The following is a 19,840-nucleotide window of genomic DNA, read 5'->3' as shown; positions in this document are numbered from 1 at the left end:
GCGCATTTTATTTTGCGCATGTTATTATGTCATATTACTAGCTTATCGTAAGCTGTGGTACTATATTGAGTAGGAGAAGACATCTCTTTTGGGATGTGTCAGGAAGTGCATCCAGGGTAAAGAATCTGCCAAATCAGACCTGGGGAGCTACCAACTGTGGTCACCCCTTGTGAATAAGGAAGTATCTACCATACATTTATTTGAAGGCTACACAGAAACTGGTAGATGATGATGAACTGAGTTTAATAGTGCCTATGTTCTGAGTAAACACTCACTGCTCCCCTAAACTAACCTACAATAATATTGACAACAGATGTTAGGATATTGCTAGAGGTCTTAACAGAAGAATGCAAAAAGATCACGAAAGGCATATTTATATATTTATCTGAAAGCAACAAAAATGGAATGTATATTTATTGGTATGATTTAATGAATGCTAAATGTAGATTGTACATAAAAACTGACAGTATCTGTCAGTCGATATGTATGCTGATATTGTTTTTAACACACTATTTTATACAAGAGAATGCATTTACATTTTAAATGCAATTTAAAATCCAAATTTAGCGAAACAAGTCAATTTTCTAACAGTTTTTTCAACCCCCCCCCCCCCCCCCCCCCATCAAAAAAAAGAGGCAAGTGCATTATCATAAACTGAGTAACGTAATATATATTCTGTACTTTGATTAGTCATAACATTTCCCCCTCATGTTGCCAAAACAACTCTAACATGTGGACATAGAAACTATGGGGGCTTCCTGTGAAACGCTGGCAGATCGTTTGGATTCTGTGGATTTTGGGCTGAGACTCCCATCTGTGCTTGACAGAGTTAGGATTGGAGCTGTTTCCTGCTAGGGAGTGTTGCTGCCTGAGTTTCCCCACCATTACATTATTATACCAGTGCAGTCAAATATGACATCAAAAAATAGTTTTAGTACTGTTTTATTAATTTTCCAGCAAGAACAGAAACTCCAAAAGAGATACTATCAATATAGAGAGAATTAAAAACGTCACAGATTCTCCCAAATGAAAAGCTGAGGCCTCCTTGAAGCATGGATACAACATAAATAGGTGCCCACAGAAACATGACTCTTATCACAAAGTGACACATGATGAAAACAACAACCTTTGAGCATTTTGAAGAGCCATGCAGAAGGAAAGGGACACGTTACATTCAGCAAGCTGGAAGTATTGAGGTGTACCGAGGCACATTTTCTACATTGCTTTAAACACTTAAAATAATTAACTTCGGCTCAGTACCGACATGTGTTACAGATACTTTTCAGTGACGTTATTGCTGGCTTTGCTCTACCTGCAGCTCAGAAGAAATTTGCTAATGCAAAATATGATCCTTTGTGTTTGACTTAAAGCAAAATTTATTTTGATTAGGTGGACTGCAGTTTACTGGCAAAAAAATAGGGTGAAATCCTGTATTTCTGTATGTGCTAGTGACACTACCTGTGCTTCATTGTGATGTTTAAAAAAAACCAACTCGGCTTTGCTGTCTCATAGGTTGTACTTATGGCAAATCTCATGTATGGCTCAATTCTTTGAAAGTCATACTAAGTTGTGCAAGTGAAAATGTGCCTACAGCATCTGTATGTAGGCTACAGCATGCATTACAGGTGCAGACAGCATGAGAGTCAACAGTTTTAGAACAACTTACATCTGCACAGTTAACAGCTAAGACTCGAGACAACTTCGACCTGTGTGTAGCTTGCATGGATTTTAAGGAAGGATTCAAGTTATTATTTGATAACACGAAAGGAATAAAACATTCTTATTCTGTTGTGTTGCTGGCAGTATGTTTCATGTACACTATATGGACAAAAGTGACAGGCCACACCCTTTAATCTTTGAATTCAGGTGTTTTCAGTCCTGTGGTATATAAAATAAAGCATCTATGTAGTCTACCTGTACAAACATATGTGAAGGAAGTAATAGGATGCTAAACACACAGTTACACAGTAAGAATGCCACTGTTGCAATGCCAGTTTGTATTTATGTGTGTCTGTAGATGGATTTTGTCACTTTTTGAAATGTATTTTATCTTCCATTATCAACTTTAAGGGTTATTTTTTGCACTGCTGACTCAATAACTGCAGTGATCAAAACCTCCTCTGGCATTCACATCAGGACAAAAACTGTGCACTGGGAGCTTCATGGAATTGGTTTCCATCCCAGCTCCTGTAGGGGTAATATATAGGTGCCCCAGTACTTCTATCCATATAGTGTATTTCAGCATTACAACTCGACTCGTACATTCTTTGATCAGTTAACATCAGAATATCACATTTCAAACAGTGACATTTGAGATGGAGGGATTGAGGCCACAGAATACAGGGAATGTTAAGTTAACTGGGTTACGTTTTGGCACTAGCGTTGAAGAGTTTTGTAATGCCAGTTTTAGCTCCACAGTTCAAGAGAATGTGAGAAGCTCTTGACTAACAGACTATGAGGCACAAGCCAGCAGCCTTCACCTACTGCTTAATGTACACCTGCCATTTAGCCGGTCTATTTTTTTTTAAATTCTTTTTATTTGAGTTTCATGTATTAATCTGGCTGCTGCAAAGCACTAAAAAGTTTTGAGTACAAATAATTTCCTGCAAAGATTGTAAAGTATCCATATACTTCAAAATATAGTATACCATTGTTTGCAGTAAAGCTTTCTGTGTGGCTGTCTAGGAACGAGAGGATAGTATATGTTCAGTGTAAAACAGACCTTGCTTGGTGCATCAAGCAAACAAGAAACCATAGCTGTCTGATAGTCAAAAATTACTACCACAGAGCATTCCACATTCAAAAAGAACACAATTCACTCCAAATAACATGAACATGGGTCGTAGCAATGAACAAAGAGCACAAGAATAATACAAACACAAAAATACTAGTATAAGTCTTGAGAAATATAGTATGTAATTAAATCTGACTGTATTTTTTACAAGTTGACAGGCCGTTTGGAGCAGTGACAAAACGAAGTTGCTGTTGGAGTGTTAAACTCCTCATGGGTCATCGTGTAGCACAATATGATGGATTATTTTTCCAGTAAATACATTCAGAGACACACCGGAAAAACACCTTCTGTGTCACTATTATTAGCTGGTGAAACTCACCACTGGAAGACCACTTGAATTTTTGTTCCGAAAAGGATTATAAACAGTAAGAAGTAGAGAATAAGTACAGAATCTTGTAAGAAAAACAAATTGAAAGCAAGCCTAAAACAGGCTTAAGCTATCAGTTATTAATAGCGTGGGGAGGTGATGCCAGCAGCTGACTGTTCCTTCTTTTGTCATTTGCAGATGTTTGTGGCACAAAATGAAATTGTTGTCTGATCGATCAGAGCAAACCCCAGTTAATAAGGAATGTAGGCTGATTGCTTTAAAATATGCTCATGTAAATCAAATCTTTGCTGCTTGCATTGGCAAATGTGGTCCACATTTCTGACCTCTAACTGCCTGAGAACATCTCACGACGAAGCTGGAAGATTGCTTGCTTAAGTCAGGGGGTTGTTTTATCACAGCATATAGTGTGTCATTGCAATAGTACCAAAAAAGACAAAAGCTGCTAACACTATGGTCTAATGTTTAAGCAGCATATTAAACCACGGGCACAGCTCACAATGTAAAGCACTATGAGCATTTGGGAGTGCTACCCGGTATGATGCTGTGGTGTACCTGCAGTTGAAATTCAACATCAAGAGTTGGGAGTCTGTGGCGTCTGTGGTGATGGAGTCCTGTGCTCTGGGAAGCCGGGTACTTTTCGGTTAATGTTTGGCTGTTTGCTTTCTTCCATCCATCCTCCTTCTTTCGCTTTCTTCCCGCTTGCTTTCTCCTTTCTCTGCCTGCAAAGTTTCAGTGCTCGGGATATAAACACATCTAGGTCAAACAGACGCTCTTTTTGTTTGACAGGAAGAGACTCCAGGGAGTCAGCGTTTACTGGCTGAGAAAGGGAAGAAGTGGAAGAAAGCGGCTGAGATTCTGTGGGCTGGAAAAATTGTGTGGTGGTGGTGGGGGAAGACACCGTTTGATATGACTGAGGAGGATGTAGGGAGGTGGGAGATGAAGGAAGAAGTAATGGGAGGGCATTAGGGGAAGACATGATAGGGCGAAATGGGCTTAGTCTGCCTTCATCGTACTCTGATGGTTGCCGCACAACCTCCGTGTAGCGGAAGACTGGAGTTGGGAGGTCAGTAGGGGACAGAGGGAGAGGTGGCGAGGAAGTGTAGCAGGAAGGTGACTGCTGCTCCAAAGAAGGACTGGGACTGGGTGAGTGCAGACGAGACTGGGTGCTCTCAACCCAGCGAGAGATTTCCTGGAACAAATCCCCCGTCTCCTTGTCTTCCTCTTCCTTCTCTGCCTCCTCCTCCTTCATCTCTCCTAGGTCCTCCATGCTGCCACCAATAGGCTCAGGAGGCACAAGGAGGCTGTTAATGTTACGCTTCCAGTGTGACAGATCAAGGATGAGCTTAGGCTCTGAGTAGTGTTGAGGTTTTCCCTCTCGCCAGGCAATTTTATCCAGATATGAAGGAGAGCCCACTTTGTAATCACAGGAGCGGCCACAGTCAACCTCCCCGTATCCCAAACCGCAGGCACGTTCCAGAGAGGAGTGAGAGTTTTCCAGGAAGCGCTCCGCTGAGCTGCTGTGGGAATATTTGCGTGGATCAACCTATATGAGACAGTTGGTGAGGGAAAAGTAATTAATTTCAATAAGCAATTAATTCTAGTTGTGTTGACTCATATCCCATGTGTTCAATGAAACTTAAGCTCATGACAGAATAAATACTAGAGACAGGGGAACGACAAAAGCATGGTCAAGTGTGACACAGTCAATAAGTTATCAGCAGGTCTGAAATATACTCAGAAGTCTGGCCATGTAGGGCTTTATATGTAATTAATAACATTTTAAATGAATTCTGAATCTCTGTGGAAGCCAGTGAGAGGAAGCAAGAAGAGGGGGGAATTATAGGAACTGAGACAATATGGTCATCTCACTGTGACAAGAGCCAACAGGGTTACAAGAACTGCTGACACTTGCAGTATCCCTGCTTTAAAATGTAGGCAAATTATTGAGCTTATTTATGCACCTCTAACCTATTTAGTTTGACCAACATCTTCACATATGTCTTTGCATAACAAAGACATTACAGTAATAGTAGTGCCAGTACAGCAGTCTCCTAGTATCTAGAAAATGGAGGAAGCATATCCAACCTGAGCCTCCTCTAAAAGTGAGCTGGAACTGGCCCGGGGGTCTCTCTGCACCTCCTCTTCCTCTGTAGTGTCTCCCAGGTCAGAGGTAATGGGACAAGGGGGCACGCAGCGACACCTCCCACCTGATTGTTGCCAGCACATAACTGTTGACAAACTGTTTTCGTACCTGCAGAAAGGCAGAAATTACAAGTCAGGAGTAAATAATTTGTGCTCAAACATACATTTAAGTTGTAATCTGAAAATACATGAATGAACAGCTGAGATTGGTAGTTGATTTGATGAGAAAATGATCAACAGATAATTTTTAGTAGTATTTTTATTATTAAAACATACTAAGAATGAATAGGAAAACATGATCCAATATTCCCCACTGGTGATTAAAATAAATCCACACACCTGTCCCACTGGATGCTGGAGGCCTGACTATTGCTGTTGCTGAGGCTCTGCTCAGTGATGAGGCTGTCCTCCAGCTCATCCTCAATGCGGAAGGGATGTGATGAAGTGGGCTCGTCCTCTGGACAAGAGTACTGTTGAAGGAAGGGGTGAGACAACGCTGCTTCAGCTGTCAGGCGATCCATGGGGTTAAAGGTCAAGATACGCTCAAGGAAGTCCACAGCTGGGAGGGGAAAAGAAGGTGTGGGAGTAAAGCCTAAATTATATGTGTTAGACCTCCAAACATCTTCACACGACTCCAGCATCACTTCATCTGTCACAGGTCAGAAAAGCTGTGGCTTTCTATATCTTTTTTTCTCCCTTCTAACACTTCCATTATTTGTTCCCTTTATACTTTAAAGTCCTTGGCCTTCCCCTTCTCCCCATCACTCAGTCCCCATCACTCACCCTGAGGATCCACTTCAGGCAGAAGTTCAGAAAAGGGTTTCTTCACCTTCCATTCATGACTGACATATGAAGGCATCACCTAGAAATTGCATGGTTAAAATATTACTTATGTTTTATTTTGTTTACATTTAAGGCATTCCACGCTGGAAAAACTTGCAGACATATTTAACCTTGTACAAAATTAAGCCTTTCACAACATCAGAGTTTAATAACTTGATTAATAAAAATGATAATATCTCACTATTTAAAGAAAATTTGGGGGAAAAGTAAAAGCAATAAAATGGTTGGGTGAATGAAACATATATTTTGTTTATCATGTGTCTTTTTTTGTTAGATTTATTAAATTCAAAATGTAAGTTCACAGAGGTGAAGCGACATAGTCTTTAGTCTACATTCATAACAAAAACAGGGGGGAGTGCATGATTATTTCAGATATTATAATATGTGCAGTTCTTGACATAATCAATATTTCTTTCTTTTTTCTTTCTTTTTTTTTTTTTTTTTTAATAAATTGCTCTCCAAAGCTGGGAAAATGAATGTCAGGCTTAATAATCAGTCAGACATTATAATGCTAATATGACTTGCAGCAGCCTCTGATGTTTGACCTGTAGCAGATCCTGCCTGTCCTCCTCTCTCAGCACCGGCACTGTGTTGAGAATCAGCTGCATCTGCTCCAGCTCATGAGCTCCTGGGAGCAAGACACAACCAATCAGAAGCAAGTTCAGAAGAGACAGAGGATCAGTTACATAAGCTGTGGGGGGGACGTCAACTTTAAGAGTCAAACATGAATATCTGGGAGATGGAAGATGTCAATTTAAAGACACAGTAAGTTAACAGCTAGGTGGAAATTACTACTAAAGCATTCAAATTTCACACCATACCCTGCGGAATCAGTAAACTTGAAACTTTGGGCACACTGTTCTTTTGGCCACTCTCACATTAAGGAATAAACAGCCTGCAACCCATTTACACTGGCAGACATCTACTCTAACTACCCTAGCTTGTTGCTGTGCCTTCATCAACTGGGAGGAATCCGTTGTCGTAAGTTTCCACTCAGTTATAGTTCACAAAGAGCATTTTACCTTTGAAAGCTGGAGGGAAAATTCATGTTTTGAAGTCACTGAATGCGGAGTAATCAGAAGTGTAGCATGCTTCTGTGGCATGCAAGTCTTCTTCTAACAGAGAGCCGCAAAGCAGCATTTTCAGCTCATCTGACACATGGTGAAGTTCCCTTTAAATGTTTCATAAAGCCAATGGACACCAGCAGGTGGAGCTATATCAACACAGTCGTAGCTGCAAGAAATATGCAAGCGGTGGTAGTTTGTTTGGAAGGGAGAATGCGGTCTCCTCTCTGGTAAACAAATATATGCTGTTTCCACTCTAGTCTGCGGGTTAAGAAAAGCCAAGGAAAACACCTCTAACATCTGATGTGTGAAATTAAAAAATGCAGGAACACTAGGGAACAAAGAACACCTATGTGTTTATGATGCCAGCCCTGTGGTGTAGAGGGCTGATGGAGGTCAAACCAGCCTGTGAGGAAGAACTACATTTACTCTGGAGAGTGAGAATTTCTCTATCATCATTGTCATTCTAGTCAGGCAAAGAAGTAGTGTGCAGAAAGAGAGCAAAGTGTCTTTGGTGGAGGACACTGTCAAAGGAAAAGAAAAAAAAACTCTCTTTGCTCTAACTGGATGGCATCACTAGTGTGATGTAATTATTATAATTATGTTCAGTTCAGTTCAGTTCAATGACAACAACAGTTGTCTCAAGGTGCTTTATATTTCAGAGTAAATGCAAAAACAAACAAACAAACAAACAAACAAAAAAAACCCCAAACAACAATCAGATGACCCCCTATCAGCAAGCACTTGGCGACAGTGGGAAGGAAAAACTCCCTTTTAAGAGGAAGAAACCTCTGGCAAAGCCAGGCTCAGGGAGGGGCAGTTATCTGCAGTTGGGGGTGATATATTAGTAATAAGGTTGAAAATGACAGTACTTAAACGGTGAACGCATTAAAAACAGTAGACGTACCTGCAAACAGCATGCGTCCAGTGAGCATCTCAACCAGTATGCAGCCTGCAGCCCACATGTCTATGGCCTTGGTATAATTGTTGGGTGACAGCAGCAGACGTGGGGAGCAATACCATTTAGTTACCAAACCTTCTGACAGATAGCCCTGGATAAGTAAAGCAGAGGGATAAAATTGTTGAAAGTGAGAAATACAGAAAATGAAAGCTCTGAGAATCTGAGAAGTTATTTTCATATACGATGGGCATGCATCAGATTGGACTGTTAGCAGGCTGCATGTACTTGAATACGTATAAAGTTTGCTGGTAGTTGTTTGTCTTTAAAATGGATTACCCAGAATTTCCACCGAAGCAACAACATAAGTCCTCATTAGTGCTGCTCTGACGGGATTCAGAGGATTCTATCTAATTCTCTAAATATTCATCTTTGTGAATAATGATGTTATGCACAGAGATACGCCAGTCACCACAGAGATAAGTCCGCATATTCCCATGCAAACCTGATGTAGAGATAATGAGATGTTTCTGCCTGTTGCTATCATTAACACTTTCCCCACCTCTTGTATATCACCCCACCTCTCGCTCTCCAGCCTTGTAAAATCTCAAAATACCTTCACTTACTACATCATATTTCTATTCCCCTCGTAGTTCTCCTGAGCCAAATTTTGCTGCCCCGGGCTCTTAAACTTGTTCACAGCCCAGCTTAAAAAGAGAGCAGACTGCACGAGAAAATACGGTTATATTTCCCCTCACACATTTTTAGATTTCTTGGCAGGAAAAGGCAGATGTAGTCTTCACTGCTTTTCCACTCAGCTGCTGTGGATTGTTTTATAATGACTGACATCACTCACATAAACTTTTCATTGTGCTGGGATGCTATTTTGTTGCCTGTCAGGCTAATTTGAATTTGATGATTAACTGGCAAAGATCAGAAATAGATAGAAAATGAACCCCACAATGGCTCATGGCATACATGTCTAATCTGCCTCTTAGCACTATTCTCTTATCCTTTCTGCCTCTCTAGCCCTCTTTTTTTTTATCCTCGTTGCTCTTCTTCCCTTCTATCCTCCCCTCTCCTAAAGTAATTTTCTATTCTCCTTTTCACCAGTCTCCTATCTTCTTATCTATTTTTTGGGGGAAAGAGTTACTCTATTTAAGCCAATAAAATACAGACAGCTTGAATTTTTTCCTCATTCAGATAAGCTATCACACTTGAAATGAATACAAGAGACTGCTCTTCACGCCAGTAAATCATCTGGGGGTACCATGCAACAAAAGGGCAGGCCCGCTTGCTCATGTTTTTGATGCGTCCCAAAGCTGCTTCATATTTTCGACAGCTTAAAAATAAGTGCTTTCTCGACAGGAAAAAGAAAAAGGGTAATTTTTCTTGATCAGCAGGTTATGAGTATGACTCAGAGTCTTCTTCACTGTGGGCCACCCACACCAAGATTCCCACTTATACATCGCTGTATGTGGTGTGCCTGGCCGAAGTAGTTTTTTTTTGCATGTCAAAACGACTGTACGACTCGTTTTTTAAAAGTTAGACTACTCCTACGTGCATTGAATGTAACTGCTAAGTCACTGCCTGTTCTCTTCTTTGTGGCAGGAGACAGTGCAAAAAATGATGCTGACTGCTCAGTGACCTTATCTTCTATCTGTCTGGCCCTCTGTTGCCTTTTCATATCTGAGCTCTTGTTTACGCTCCCTGGTGAGAGTTTGATAGATGTTTCAAAAGTACCAAAGTACATTTCTTTTAGGGCCAACCCAACCCTGGACACAGTTTTTAAGGGAAAAGCAAATTTAGGCCTCAGTTTTATAAAACAATGCATAGATTTGGTCACATATGTCATTTGTAGCTGTGTTTGCTTTGTTTCCAAAACTATCCCCACTCTTTTTTTTAGTGTTTTTGCTACTCTTTAAGATTACAGGGTGATTTCCCCCATCTTTGCTTCCTCTTTGTCCCCATTGACCTTCTTCATCCTGCTTTTTCCTCCCACTTTCTTTATCATTCGTTCATCCCAACCTCCCACCTCAGTATTTCTCTGCGTCATCATTAGCTGCGCCTGTTCCCCTTCCCTTCCTCTTTTCTTCACACTTATTCTCTTTCTTCTAGTCTTCAGTGCATCTCACCAAGCTTCCTTCACCTCCTTTCTCATCTGTTTCTTCCCTCCTTCTCTTCTCTCCAGGTACTTTTAAACACTCTGTCCTTATCCACCTGTCTTCCCCCTTCCTCTGCTCTGACCTTCATCCAGGTAATGAATAATTTCTGGGCAGATCCAGCGCTGCCTCAGCAGGTGGCATTCACACATACACATTCACAGAAGCACCAAAATCTTACCGGTGTAGACTGTAAATAACATCACAAATAATGTTGTTTTCCCCCTCTGTTTTCTGCCTCTCTCCTCTCAGCCCTTCTGTCATCTCTCTCTGCCTGAGTAAATGTTTGCTCTGTGTAGTCAGAAACACACTTCCAGATAGCTCTTCAAACAACCTCATTTCAATGCATGGACTGAGATACAGTACAAGTATTAAAAGGTATGGCTAATACAGAGAAGAAGTCTGTCAGGGGATTGATCATTGAGTAGGAAGAATTACACATCACAACTTTCTTTCAAAAACAACATGATATAAAATCTTCATAAGTTCTTCTGTGATACTAGAGCCTTGACCAGTCTTATTTAAAGTTAGCAGCATTTGTGAATTTCCGTCACAGCTGAGGTTAATGCGGCCTACGCCCATTAACAGAAAATGCCTGAAAAGGCACTTTTGCTTTGCATTATTGAATAAGAGCAACAGAGAGAGGATGCTATTGTATTCACTGAAAGCATCTGCTTTGGTATCAAAACTGCATCACAAATAGCCCAAATAGCATCACACGTTATCCATCCATAATAATTTGAGAAATCCTTTGCAGCATTTTCTAACTTATGAATGACATTATTCTTCTTTTCTTGAATATTTTGCAAAAATCTTTAGACATTTTTAATTTGTGTGAGCTGTCATGTGAAGATTAGTCCATTTTGGTGTCAAAATCTGCTGAGTCCATTTAAAGCATATTTATAGCGCTTAAGTGCAACACAGATGCAGCACTTTGTGAACATGCTGGATTCTGCCTAGATAAACATTCATGGGGGTAATAACCAACCCCCTTGAAGATGAAGGATGTGAAGTGGGTAGAATACAGAAGACATCCCCCTGTTGCAGTACTAGGAAGAGTATTAAGTGCTTGGTCATGTAGCCAAACAGAGGGACAGAATCCACTGGTTCCTAAGACTATTTTGCTACTGTAATAAAGCCTATTTTTTTTTTGGCATTGACAGTCTGCATGCCATTGTTCTGTTTTTATCTTTTTCTTTTTTCTTTTGTATTGCTGTATTTTACTTCATTGTCCATTATAGTATTCTTTTTCTACAACAAATACTAATCTTTTGCTTTATAAGGTAGAATTTAAAACCTTGACAACAACATCCAAAGAGTATTAGCTTTGATTCGTATTAGCAGTCAGTTATTCTCAGCAAATTAATGGTCTGATACAATAATATCAGTCATGATATGCAGGACAAGAAACAGTCATGTGAAAAAGAAGAGACACCCTGTTTCAGTGCTGAGGACAATAAACATAATTTAGAACATTGTCTGTAGTGTAAATTATTTAAATACAAACTCAGATGTTAAACAACAAAACATATTACACCATGTCATTATTTATTAAAAACTAAAGCTAAGCCAAATATAGAAGCAGTGTGTGAAAAACTAATTACACCCCATCATTCGGTGGTTTGAGGAAGCACCTTTGGCAGCAATAACTTGAAGTAAGCATTTTCTGTCTGACTTTATGAGTTTTTCACATTGTTGTGGAGGATTCCACTCAAATTTGAAATATTGCTTCAGTTTATTGAGGTTTGTGGGCATTTGTTTATGCACAGTTCTCTTAAAGTCATACTACAGCATTTCAGTCAGGTTGGGGCCTGGACTTTGACTGGGCCATTTGATTCTTGTCGTTGTGAGTCATTCTAATGTAGATTTGGTGGTTTGTCTGAGATCATAGCCTTGCTGCATGACCCAGTTTCAGCCAGGCTTTACCCGACAAACAGATGCCCTCACATTTGACTCTAGAATACTTTGGCAAACAGAGGATGTCATGACTGACTCGATAACCACCACCATGCTCGACAGTTGGTATCAAGTGTATGCGTTGATATGCTGTGTTTGGTTTTCTCCAAGAATCTGCTGTATATTATAGCCATGCATTTCCACCTTCGTCTCATCTGTCCAAAGGAAATTTTCCAGTAGTCTTGTAATGTGGTGAGATGCAGCTTTTCAAATCTAAGCCATGCTGCCCTGGTCTTTTTTAGAGAGAAGAGACTTTCTCTTGTCTCCTGGCAACCCTTCCAAGCAAGCCATACTTGTTCAGCTTTTTTCTAATTGTATTTCCATGAACTTTAACATTTAACATGCTAACTGAACTCTGTAGAGTCTGAGATGTAGCTGGTGGATTTCTTTTGCTTTTGTTTGCAGGGTCTCTGAGCAATACACAGTTTGACCTTGGGGTGAATCTACTGTGACGTGCATTCCTGGGAAGACTGGCAACTGACTTGAATGTTTTCCACTTGTGAATAATCTTTCTCACTGTCAAAGTCAAAGTCAAAGTCAGTTTTATTTGTCAATTTCTTCAGATGTACTTGCCATACAAAGGAATTGAAATTACGTTTCACACTGTCCCATGCGTAGACATAGACAACAATAAAGTGCAGATGCACAACATTTAGGTAACATACAGGATATAACAAGACAGGACCTACACATAACATATAATAAAGTGTTCCACAGTGCGCCCTGGAAAGTAGAATCATGTAAAATCATGAGCTTCAAATTGTTTAGAAATGGATTTATAACAGCAGCAACACTTACTTGTCTGAGATCATTGCTGATGTCTTTGCATTGTGTTAACAGGCAGTCGAATGCTGCAGACCAGCAAACTGACAAAACCTCTGTTTTATAAATGTGCTCAGTTAATCGGGTCCATTTGATTAGCAGCACCTGCCTGTTACTTACTCTCTTAATTCCTATGGAAGTTGGTGGGTGTTGGAAGAGAAAGGTTGAAGAGTGTTTTTCCACACACTGCTTCTGCATTTAGGCTTAATATTTGTTAAATAAATAATGAGATGTGACATGGTGTAATGTGACATGTAATATGTCTGAGGTTCCATTTATCTAATTGCAAGACCTGATAAGGACAAAAAAAATTAAAATTGTATCTTGATAATAAAAAAAACTCTTAGAACCAAAAGCGAGTGTACTTCACATTCACATGACTGTGTGAGTGGTGTTGGAAAATACTTTTTCAGTACTGAAATAGTGTTTTGGAGAAATGTGTTGAAAAAAATGTAGCCTCTGACTTTTTCTCGCCCTTGTCTGACGTCTCCCCTTTGAGCTTTTCTCCACGTTCTTTCTTTTTCTCCATGCCTCTGCTTTCATACTTTTTTACAAAGCTTTTTAGCTCTTTCGCTCAGCCTTCCCTGGTTCAAAATTTCTCACTCTTGCTTCTCATCTGTTCTTTCTCTCCCTTCTCCTCTTCCCTTCCACCCCTCCTCTCCGAATGCACCCCTGTGTCTGCACCCAGCTGATCCCCAGTCCCGTGCTCTGAGCTGACAAAGATCGCCTTTCACAAGAGCTCCTCTTCACAAGCACAAACCCAAAAAACCCCCACACAAACATATAAGCTTGCACACACATTCAGTCCCGCTAGTGTTACAGTGTGGCTTTGGGATCTTTGCACACAATAAAGCTGAACAATAGAGCAGTAAATCTTCACACTAATCTTTCAGAAGTCTTTATATGCCATTGCCAGACTATCCACAGAGTTTAATTAGTGAAAAACTTGATATCAGCTCTGGGAAGAAGACATAAATAGCTGGGTTCGGGGTGAAGGGGAAGCTTCTTGTGAAAAACACAGGTTGGCAATATCAAACAGGGAGATGTGTAATCAGAGAATATATGAAAAAAAAAAAAACATTAGGCTGCACCGCAACGTGTAAGGAGAGATACATCAGTTGCACACTTCTCAAAATTGGAGATTATGAAATTCTGGCTGCTTGGTCGACAGGTGCACTTTACATATGCAGGATCAGACTATTGATAAGCATCCAGTTGTAAAATAAAATTAAAACCTGATAGATTCCTCATTGCAAATTGAAATATAGAAAGAATACGCATACTGATTTTCTTTGAAAGGATTCTTTTACAGCACTATACTATTTATTGTGTGTGATCAGCTGCCTGATAACCACATAGGGTTTGAGGAATTGGTGTCTCTTCCCTAATAACAACTCTACCACAATGAGATGGAGCAGAGATAATGTTTGATATTACAATGTGCTGCCTAGATGTAGCCATCAGCAGTTGAATGGCATACGGTGCTTCAGAGAAATGAGAAGAGAGGGAAAAAAATCCCCCGCAAGTTGGCTGAAATGTTTGGTATGATTAGTTTTTGTAGAACAAGCCGCACAAAGTATTTCATTTTTTATTTTTTGATTTTGATTTCAAAATCAATGTGGCCAACAGAGCCTTCGTGGTTGATCAGGGATTTAAAGATTTATATAAAAAAATGAAAAGAGGCATTAATTAGCTTCCAGTCAAAATAGATCTTGGCACTCTGGCTTCATTTACATGCCCTACAAAAACATTAAGTGAGAATAATTGGGATACATCTGGGAATGTTTGTGCACATATCACAATCTCTTCTTTGGTCATCAGACCAGTATTTTCTTATAGACATGCACTTAAATAAAGACTTCCAAAAACTACAGTACTGTGCAAAAGGCTTGAGCACTTCTTATTTCATCATCCATCCATCCAGTTCTGGGTCACAGGAGGGCTGGAGCATATCCCAGCTGTCATATGGCAAGAGGAAATGATCAATCAAATTTGAAAATTTTGTTTCTAATCGTTGTCAATGATGTATGGAGGAGGTCCGGATAGAGGTACAACAATACGTCAAAACTGATGGAATTATGAACGCAGAAAGTACAGTCGGACTTTGATCCACCATTCAATACCATCTTGAAAGCATCTGCTTGGCAGCAGCTTCATTTTTCAGTGTGACAGTGATTCCAAACACAATGCCAGTGCAGTAAAAACATGCCCTGATAGAAAAACACACTGAAACACTATCATAGATTGGCCTCCCCAGAGCCTGGATCTCAACATTATTGAATCAGTCTGTGATCATCTTGACAGAGGACGGAACAAAAAGCAGCTAACATCCAAAGAAGAACTTAAGGAAGCCTGGAGAACTATTTCTGAAGACTACCTGAAGAAATGACAATAAAATTTACCTTAGAGAGTTCAGGCTGTGTTGGAGGATGAAGCTGGCAACACTAAATATTGACATTCAAGCTTCTTAGAATTGTACAAACTCGTGTTTTAATAAATCGATGCACCAATTTCCAGTTTTCCTTGCAAAATATAAAGAAATGAGGGTTGGCTCAAGACTTTTGCACAGTACTGCTGTAATATGACTCATCCATTTGCCAATTTGAAAAGACACTGTAGGTCATTTGGAAAACTTTTTTGAGCGAGCTATCCATGCTATGAGCTGCCACCTTGTCAGCATGAGTCTCCCTGCAGATCATGTGCTGTGTTTGTGTGCCTGTGTGTGCGTGGGTCCTTCAGTGATCCTTGTGTGTCTTCACGCTTACCTTATGAGAATAATGAGGGTCGACTATTCTGGCCAGCCCGAAGTCTCCGATCTTGAGCAGCAGTTGGTCCGTGTTGATAAATATGTTGGCTGGCTTCAGGTCTCTGTGCAGGACGTTGGCAGAGTGGATAAACTTCAGTCCCCTCAGCAGCTGGTAGAACAGCAGAGTAGCATGACCTGCTCAAGGGCAAAAATCAAATCAGCACATCACGATGCACCCCAATGTCCATATGCAATGTATAAGCACATATTTTCTTCTTTAAAAAACATCTATTATCATGTCTGGATGTAGGCAATAGTAAAAAATAAATACTTATTCCTCTGGCCTGTATTGCTGTTTATCCATCTTGACTGTTTTGTTGTGAGATTTCTGCCTTGCCAATTGTCTGCCTTGCCAAATTGTTATAAAAAAACTGCTTTGTTTATAACTTTGTAGTGATTTGCTGGGCAAGTTTTCTCTATTCTTCCTTTTATTTACCTGTAGGTAGCGGCCCTTGCTCCAGCAGTCGAGCCAGATCAGTCTCCATGCACTCCTGGACAATGTAGAGGGCGCTGAGCTGGGTTGGATCTCGGGGCAAGGGTCGTCCATATGGAGCTAAAACCTCGTGGACCCTCACCACATTTTCATGGTGCAGCCGTCGGGTGATCTTTACTTCCCGCAGGGCATGTTTCACCGTCACGGCGTCTCGCATCACCAGCTTTTTAATTGCTACACGCTTTCCAGTCCGCTGGTCCACAGCTGACAGGACCAAGCCTGTGACACCTGTACCGAGAGGTCGAGGGTCAACAAAGTGACCACCGAGGTCGAAGCCATGGAGAAAGTGCGGTGTGTCCTGTGTGGCCATCACTGCTCACTCTGGAGGTAACAGGGATGTATGATTCTAGGTACCAGACGGTAGATTTAATCTCTTGATTAACAATGATTGTTTCACTGTTTTATGCACACATGTTACATCTTGCTGGTGAGTGGAGACCTGAATTTTATTTACTTAGCTGCTGCATTTAGATACATGTAGATAGATGTTTCCTTGTAGACAAAAGCACAATGCAGGACTATTCCTACAGAAAATGGTGACAATTTAAGAGACCAACCAAAACTTTAAAAGGGATTATTAAGAAATGCTTGTGCTGAATTTCAGAGCTATTCTTAGTATTGCAAGAAAAGAAATGATCTCCATGGGATCTAAAGAATAAGATTTTGTGTGTCATTTGACCTCTTCATTTAGTCCAGTGTGGAGCAATTCAAGTTGTACTTCACCATCTGTTGCCTGTGTGTCCCAAACTAAGGACAAAGAAGATGAACTCTGATGCTTTTGAGAAAAGGTGCAACTGAGCAAAACATCAAACCCAGTACAGATAAAAATATGCAAAACTGTAATGTTCGGCTTAGTCAGTGATCACACAGGGACACTTTTAACATGCTGGTAAAGCCTCTACAGTGGATGTTTAAAAATAACTTATTTTTTTCCTTCAGCATCTTCCTCTTGACTCTTGATGGTGATGATGTCTGTCTCTCCCTCACAGATGTTTTATTTTAGAGCTGAAGTCTGCTGCAGGGGTGTACTTCTAATCTCTGCCTGTATCTTCATGCACAGATAGTCAGAATATCAGGGAGCCTTATTAATACTACTCAGGGCATGGGGTATCCATAGAAACAACCCTCCGTGTGGCTGATTCTTGACTTGATGTATCATGGGACAGCAGCAGCAGCAGCAGGCGGATGGTCGGCTCTGCTCTCTTCTCTGTTTCTGCACGCTCCGCTGTTTGTTACAAGTCATCAAGCAGCCTTTGATGGCGAGGCAGGAAAAAAAAAGGGAGGAGGGGTCATGTGTTTTATATTCAATAAGACTCTGTTGGCTCCTCCTCTTCTTCCATGATACCAGTGAGTGCCTCTATCAGGCACGCGAGTTCATTCAAAGGGAGCTCCACACCTGGGCGCCAGCCAAATCCTGGAACTGTGGTATCCGCTCAGTATGCATATGTGTACATGTGCTTGGGTGTAATCCCTCAGAAATCTGCTTCCTGTTGCCTTTTCATGAATGTAGGGATTTCAGCAGCATCAGCATCAAGGCCAGTATAGGAAGACACCACCATTAGCTGCGTCGCTCAGCACATCTGCTGCTCCTGCTGCTGGGGAGGGAAAGGGGAAACGGGGTGAGAGCTTGGAGACGAGGAAGATAACAAGGAAAGTTAGACGGCAGCAGAGCCCGGGTGTTAACAGGGTCTGTTGCGGCAGAGTTACCATTACATAACACCGAATGGCAGTGTAACCTAATCTATGCAAGTAAGTTTGAGTGCATAGAGAGAGGATGATCAATTTTATGGTGCTTTAATATGCGCTATATGAAGCTGTTATCACATCAAAGCAAAAAGTCTATTTGACAGGGTGGACTAGATTGACATGATGGCAGTTTCTTTTTCATCCTTTCAGTTTTTGATCTGCTTTAGACTATTTTAGTTCCAATTTCTAACCCAGGAAGGTCACATAGAGGTAGCAAACAAAAGAATTGACTTTCTCCTTCTCTTCAGCCCCAGAGGTGAAGTCATCAATCCATAAAACAAATCTCTGTGCTACCAGAAGCCTCAAGGCACGGTTGTGAATGAACTCTTCCCTCTTTTAGCTCTTTCTTACTTGAATTGGAGAGCATACACCCTGTAACTGAACTGGACTGCAGGTGCTTCCCCCCCCCCATTTCCACAGCCTTTAAAATACTTACACACTCATGTTAAGCTCAGTCAGGCTGACTGTCAGAGGCTGCAAGAGTGTAAGGTGAGAACAGAGAGACTAGAGAGGCAGCACTGACAGTGGTGCTGGGTGGGAGGTGCAGCACTGGGGTAACTTTATAAATAATGCATAACCACTAGAGATGTCGTTGGTGCTCTCTCTCTCACACACACACACAAACTGAGCATTTATTCTCTATATTTCTTCGGGTTATGCAACAGTGCCATATATTATGAATAACAATGCAGTGTCTTTATCCAGTCCAAAAAATGTTTATGTCAAAGATTTTTTTTATTTAAATTCAGAGTGCATGCCTTTTAAAAGAATATAACGTAGTCTTTCATTCATATTTAAGAGGAGGGAAATAAAAGTGAACTCTTGGCATGAGCCAATATGATGTTACTAAATTTGTAGGTGATAGCAGATATGAGCAAACAAGGGCACATCTGTCATACTCCCGGCTTTGTGCTGATGCCTTTCTGTCCCAGAGGAACCTCTGTAGCTTTGTTTTCTACTCTCACTTTTCCATCTTCCTCTCTCTCTCTCTGTCGCTCTCTCTTTTATACTCGGTTTACTTCCCAATAAGCGTAAAGGCAGTTTTAGCCCACTTTACATCATGGGAAACACTACATGTTCTTCCTCTGCGCATGCTGGCTTGATGCAGCTGCCTTTGTGTGTCTACACACACTCTAGAAACGCCCCTCTGACAGAACAAAAACAATGTAATGGAAGTGCATGTAATAAAACATAAAGCCCAGTTTATAAGGGGGGAAAAAGTATTCCAACCATAAACAACCCTATGTCAGACACATATCTCAGATATCTTATCAGAGCATCTGTTCTGTGGCAAACAACAAGAGGAAGAAGAAAGAAATACACGCAAAGATAACACCAGGAACCATCCAGCACTCACCGGGGCATTACACAGCCGCAGCCTGCCGTCCAGAAACAAAGATCCGGGGAAAAGATGCGAGCTCCGTGCAAGCAAAGAAAGTGAAACACGACCGCAGCTCTGCCTCTATGGTGTGTCGGGGAGATTCAGTTGATAGAGAAGAGAACAGTCGGTGCGGGTCGGCACCGGGGCTGGGGGGAGATGAGATAAGCCGGAGGCTGCTACAGAGCCGGTTATTGTGAGCGACTGTCCGCTCTCTGTCAGCGCTTCAGAGCGGTGATCTGAGAGAGGGGGAGGAGAGGAAGCGATCACCCCGATTCAGGTGCATCCAGCAGACCTGAGTGGCCTCGTAGGCTCTCTCACACACTGCACCACACATGATTAAGTACTAATCTCTCTCCCTCTCCCTCACTTTCACATCTCTCCCTCATATCTCCGTGACTCCCGGCA

General features: G+C 41.1%; 1 protein-coding gene across 3 annotated transcripts; it reads right to left on the bottom strand.

Annotated features, from left to right (window-relative positions):
• Positions 1-916: 916 nt before the first annotated feature.
• mapk4 (mitogen-activated protein kinase 4) lies at positions 917-19,840 on the bottom strand. 3 transcript variants are annotated; one of them, XM_063489300.1, is made up of 9 exons: positions 19,412-19,831; positions 16,252-17,903; positions 15,775-15,950; positions 8,079-8,223; positions 6,653-6,735; positions 6,048-6,126; positions 5,604-5,823; positions 5,208-5,373; positions 917-4,665 (listed from the first exon to the last, which is right to left on the bottom strand). In XM_063489300.1, the coding sequence occupies exons 2-9, from the start codon at positions 16,616-16,618 to the stop codon at positions 3,694-3,696; spliced, it is 2,208 nt and encodes a 735-aa protein (XP_063345370.1). In that variant the 5' UTR covers positions 16,619-17,903; positions 19,412-19,831; the 3' UTR covers positions 917-3,693. The 3 variants fall into 3 exon arrangements, 2 of the variants coding, with proteins under 2 accessions (XP_063345370.1, XP_063345371.1); XM_063489301.1 differs by having other exon boundaries at positions 16,252-17,900; XR_010095269.2 differs by lacking the exon at positions 917-4,665 and having other exon boundaries at positions 5,266-5,373; positions 5,604-5,734; positions 19,412-19,840.

The sequence above is a fragment of the Pelmatolapia mariae genome, linkage group LG12, assembly GCF_036321145.2.
Source record: "Pelmatolapia mariae isolate MD_Pm_ZW linkage group LG12, Pm_UMD_F_2, whole genome shotgun sequence".
NCBI classification, from domain to species: Eukaryota; Metazoa; Chordata; class Actinopteri; order Cichliformes; family Cichlidae; genus Pelmatolapia; species Pelmatolapia mariae.
This window is presented reverse-complemented; position numbering and strand designations above follow the sequence as displayed.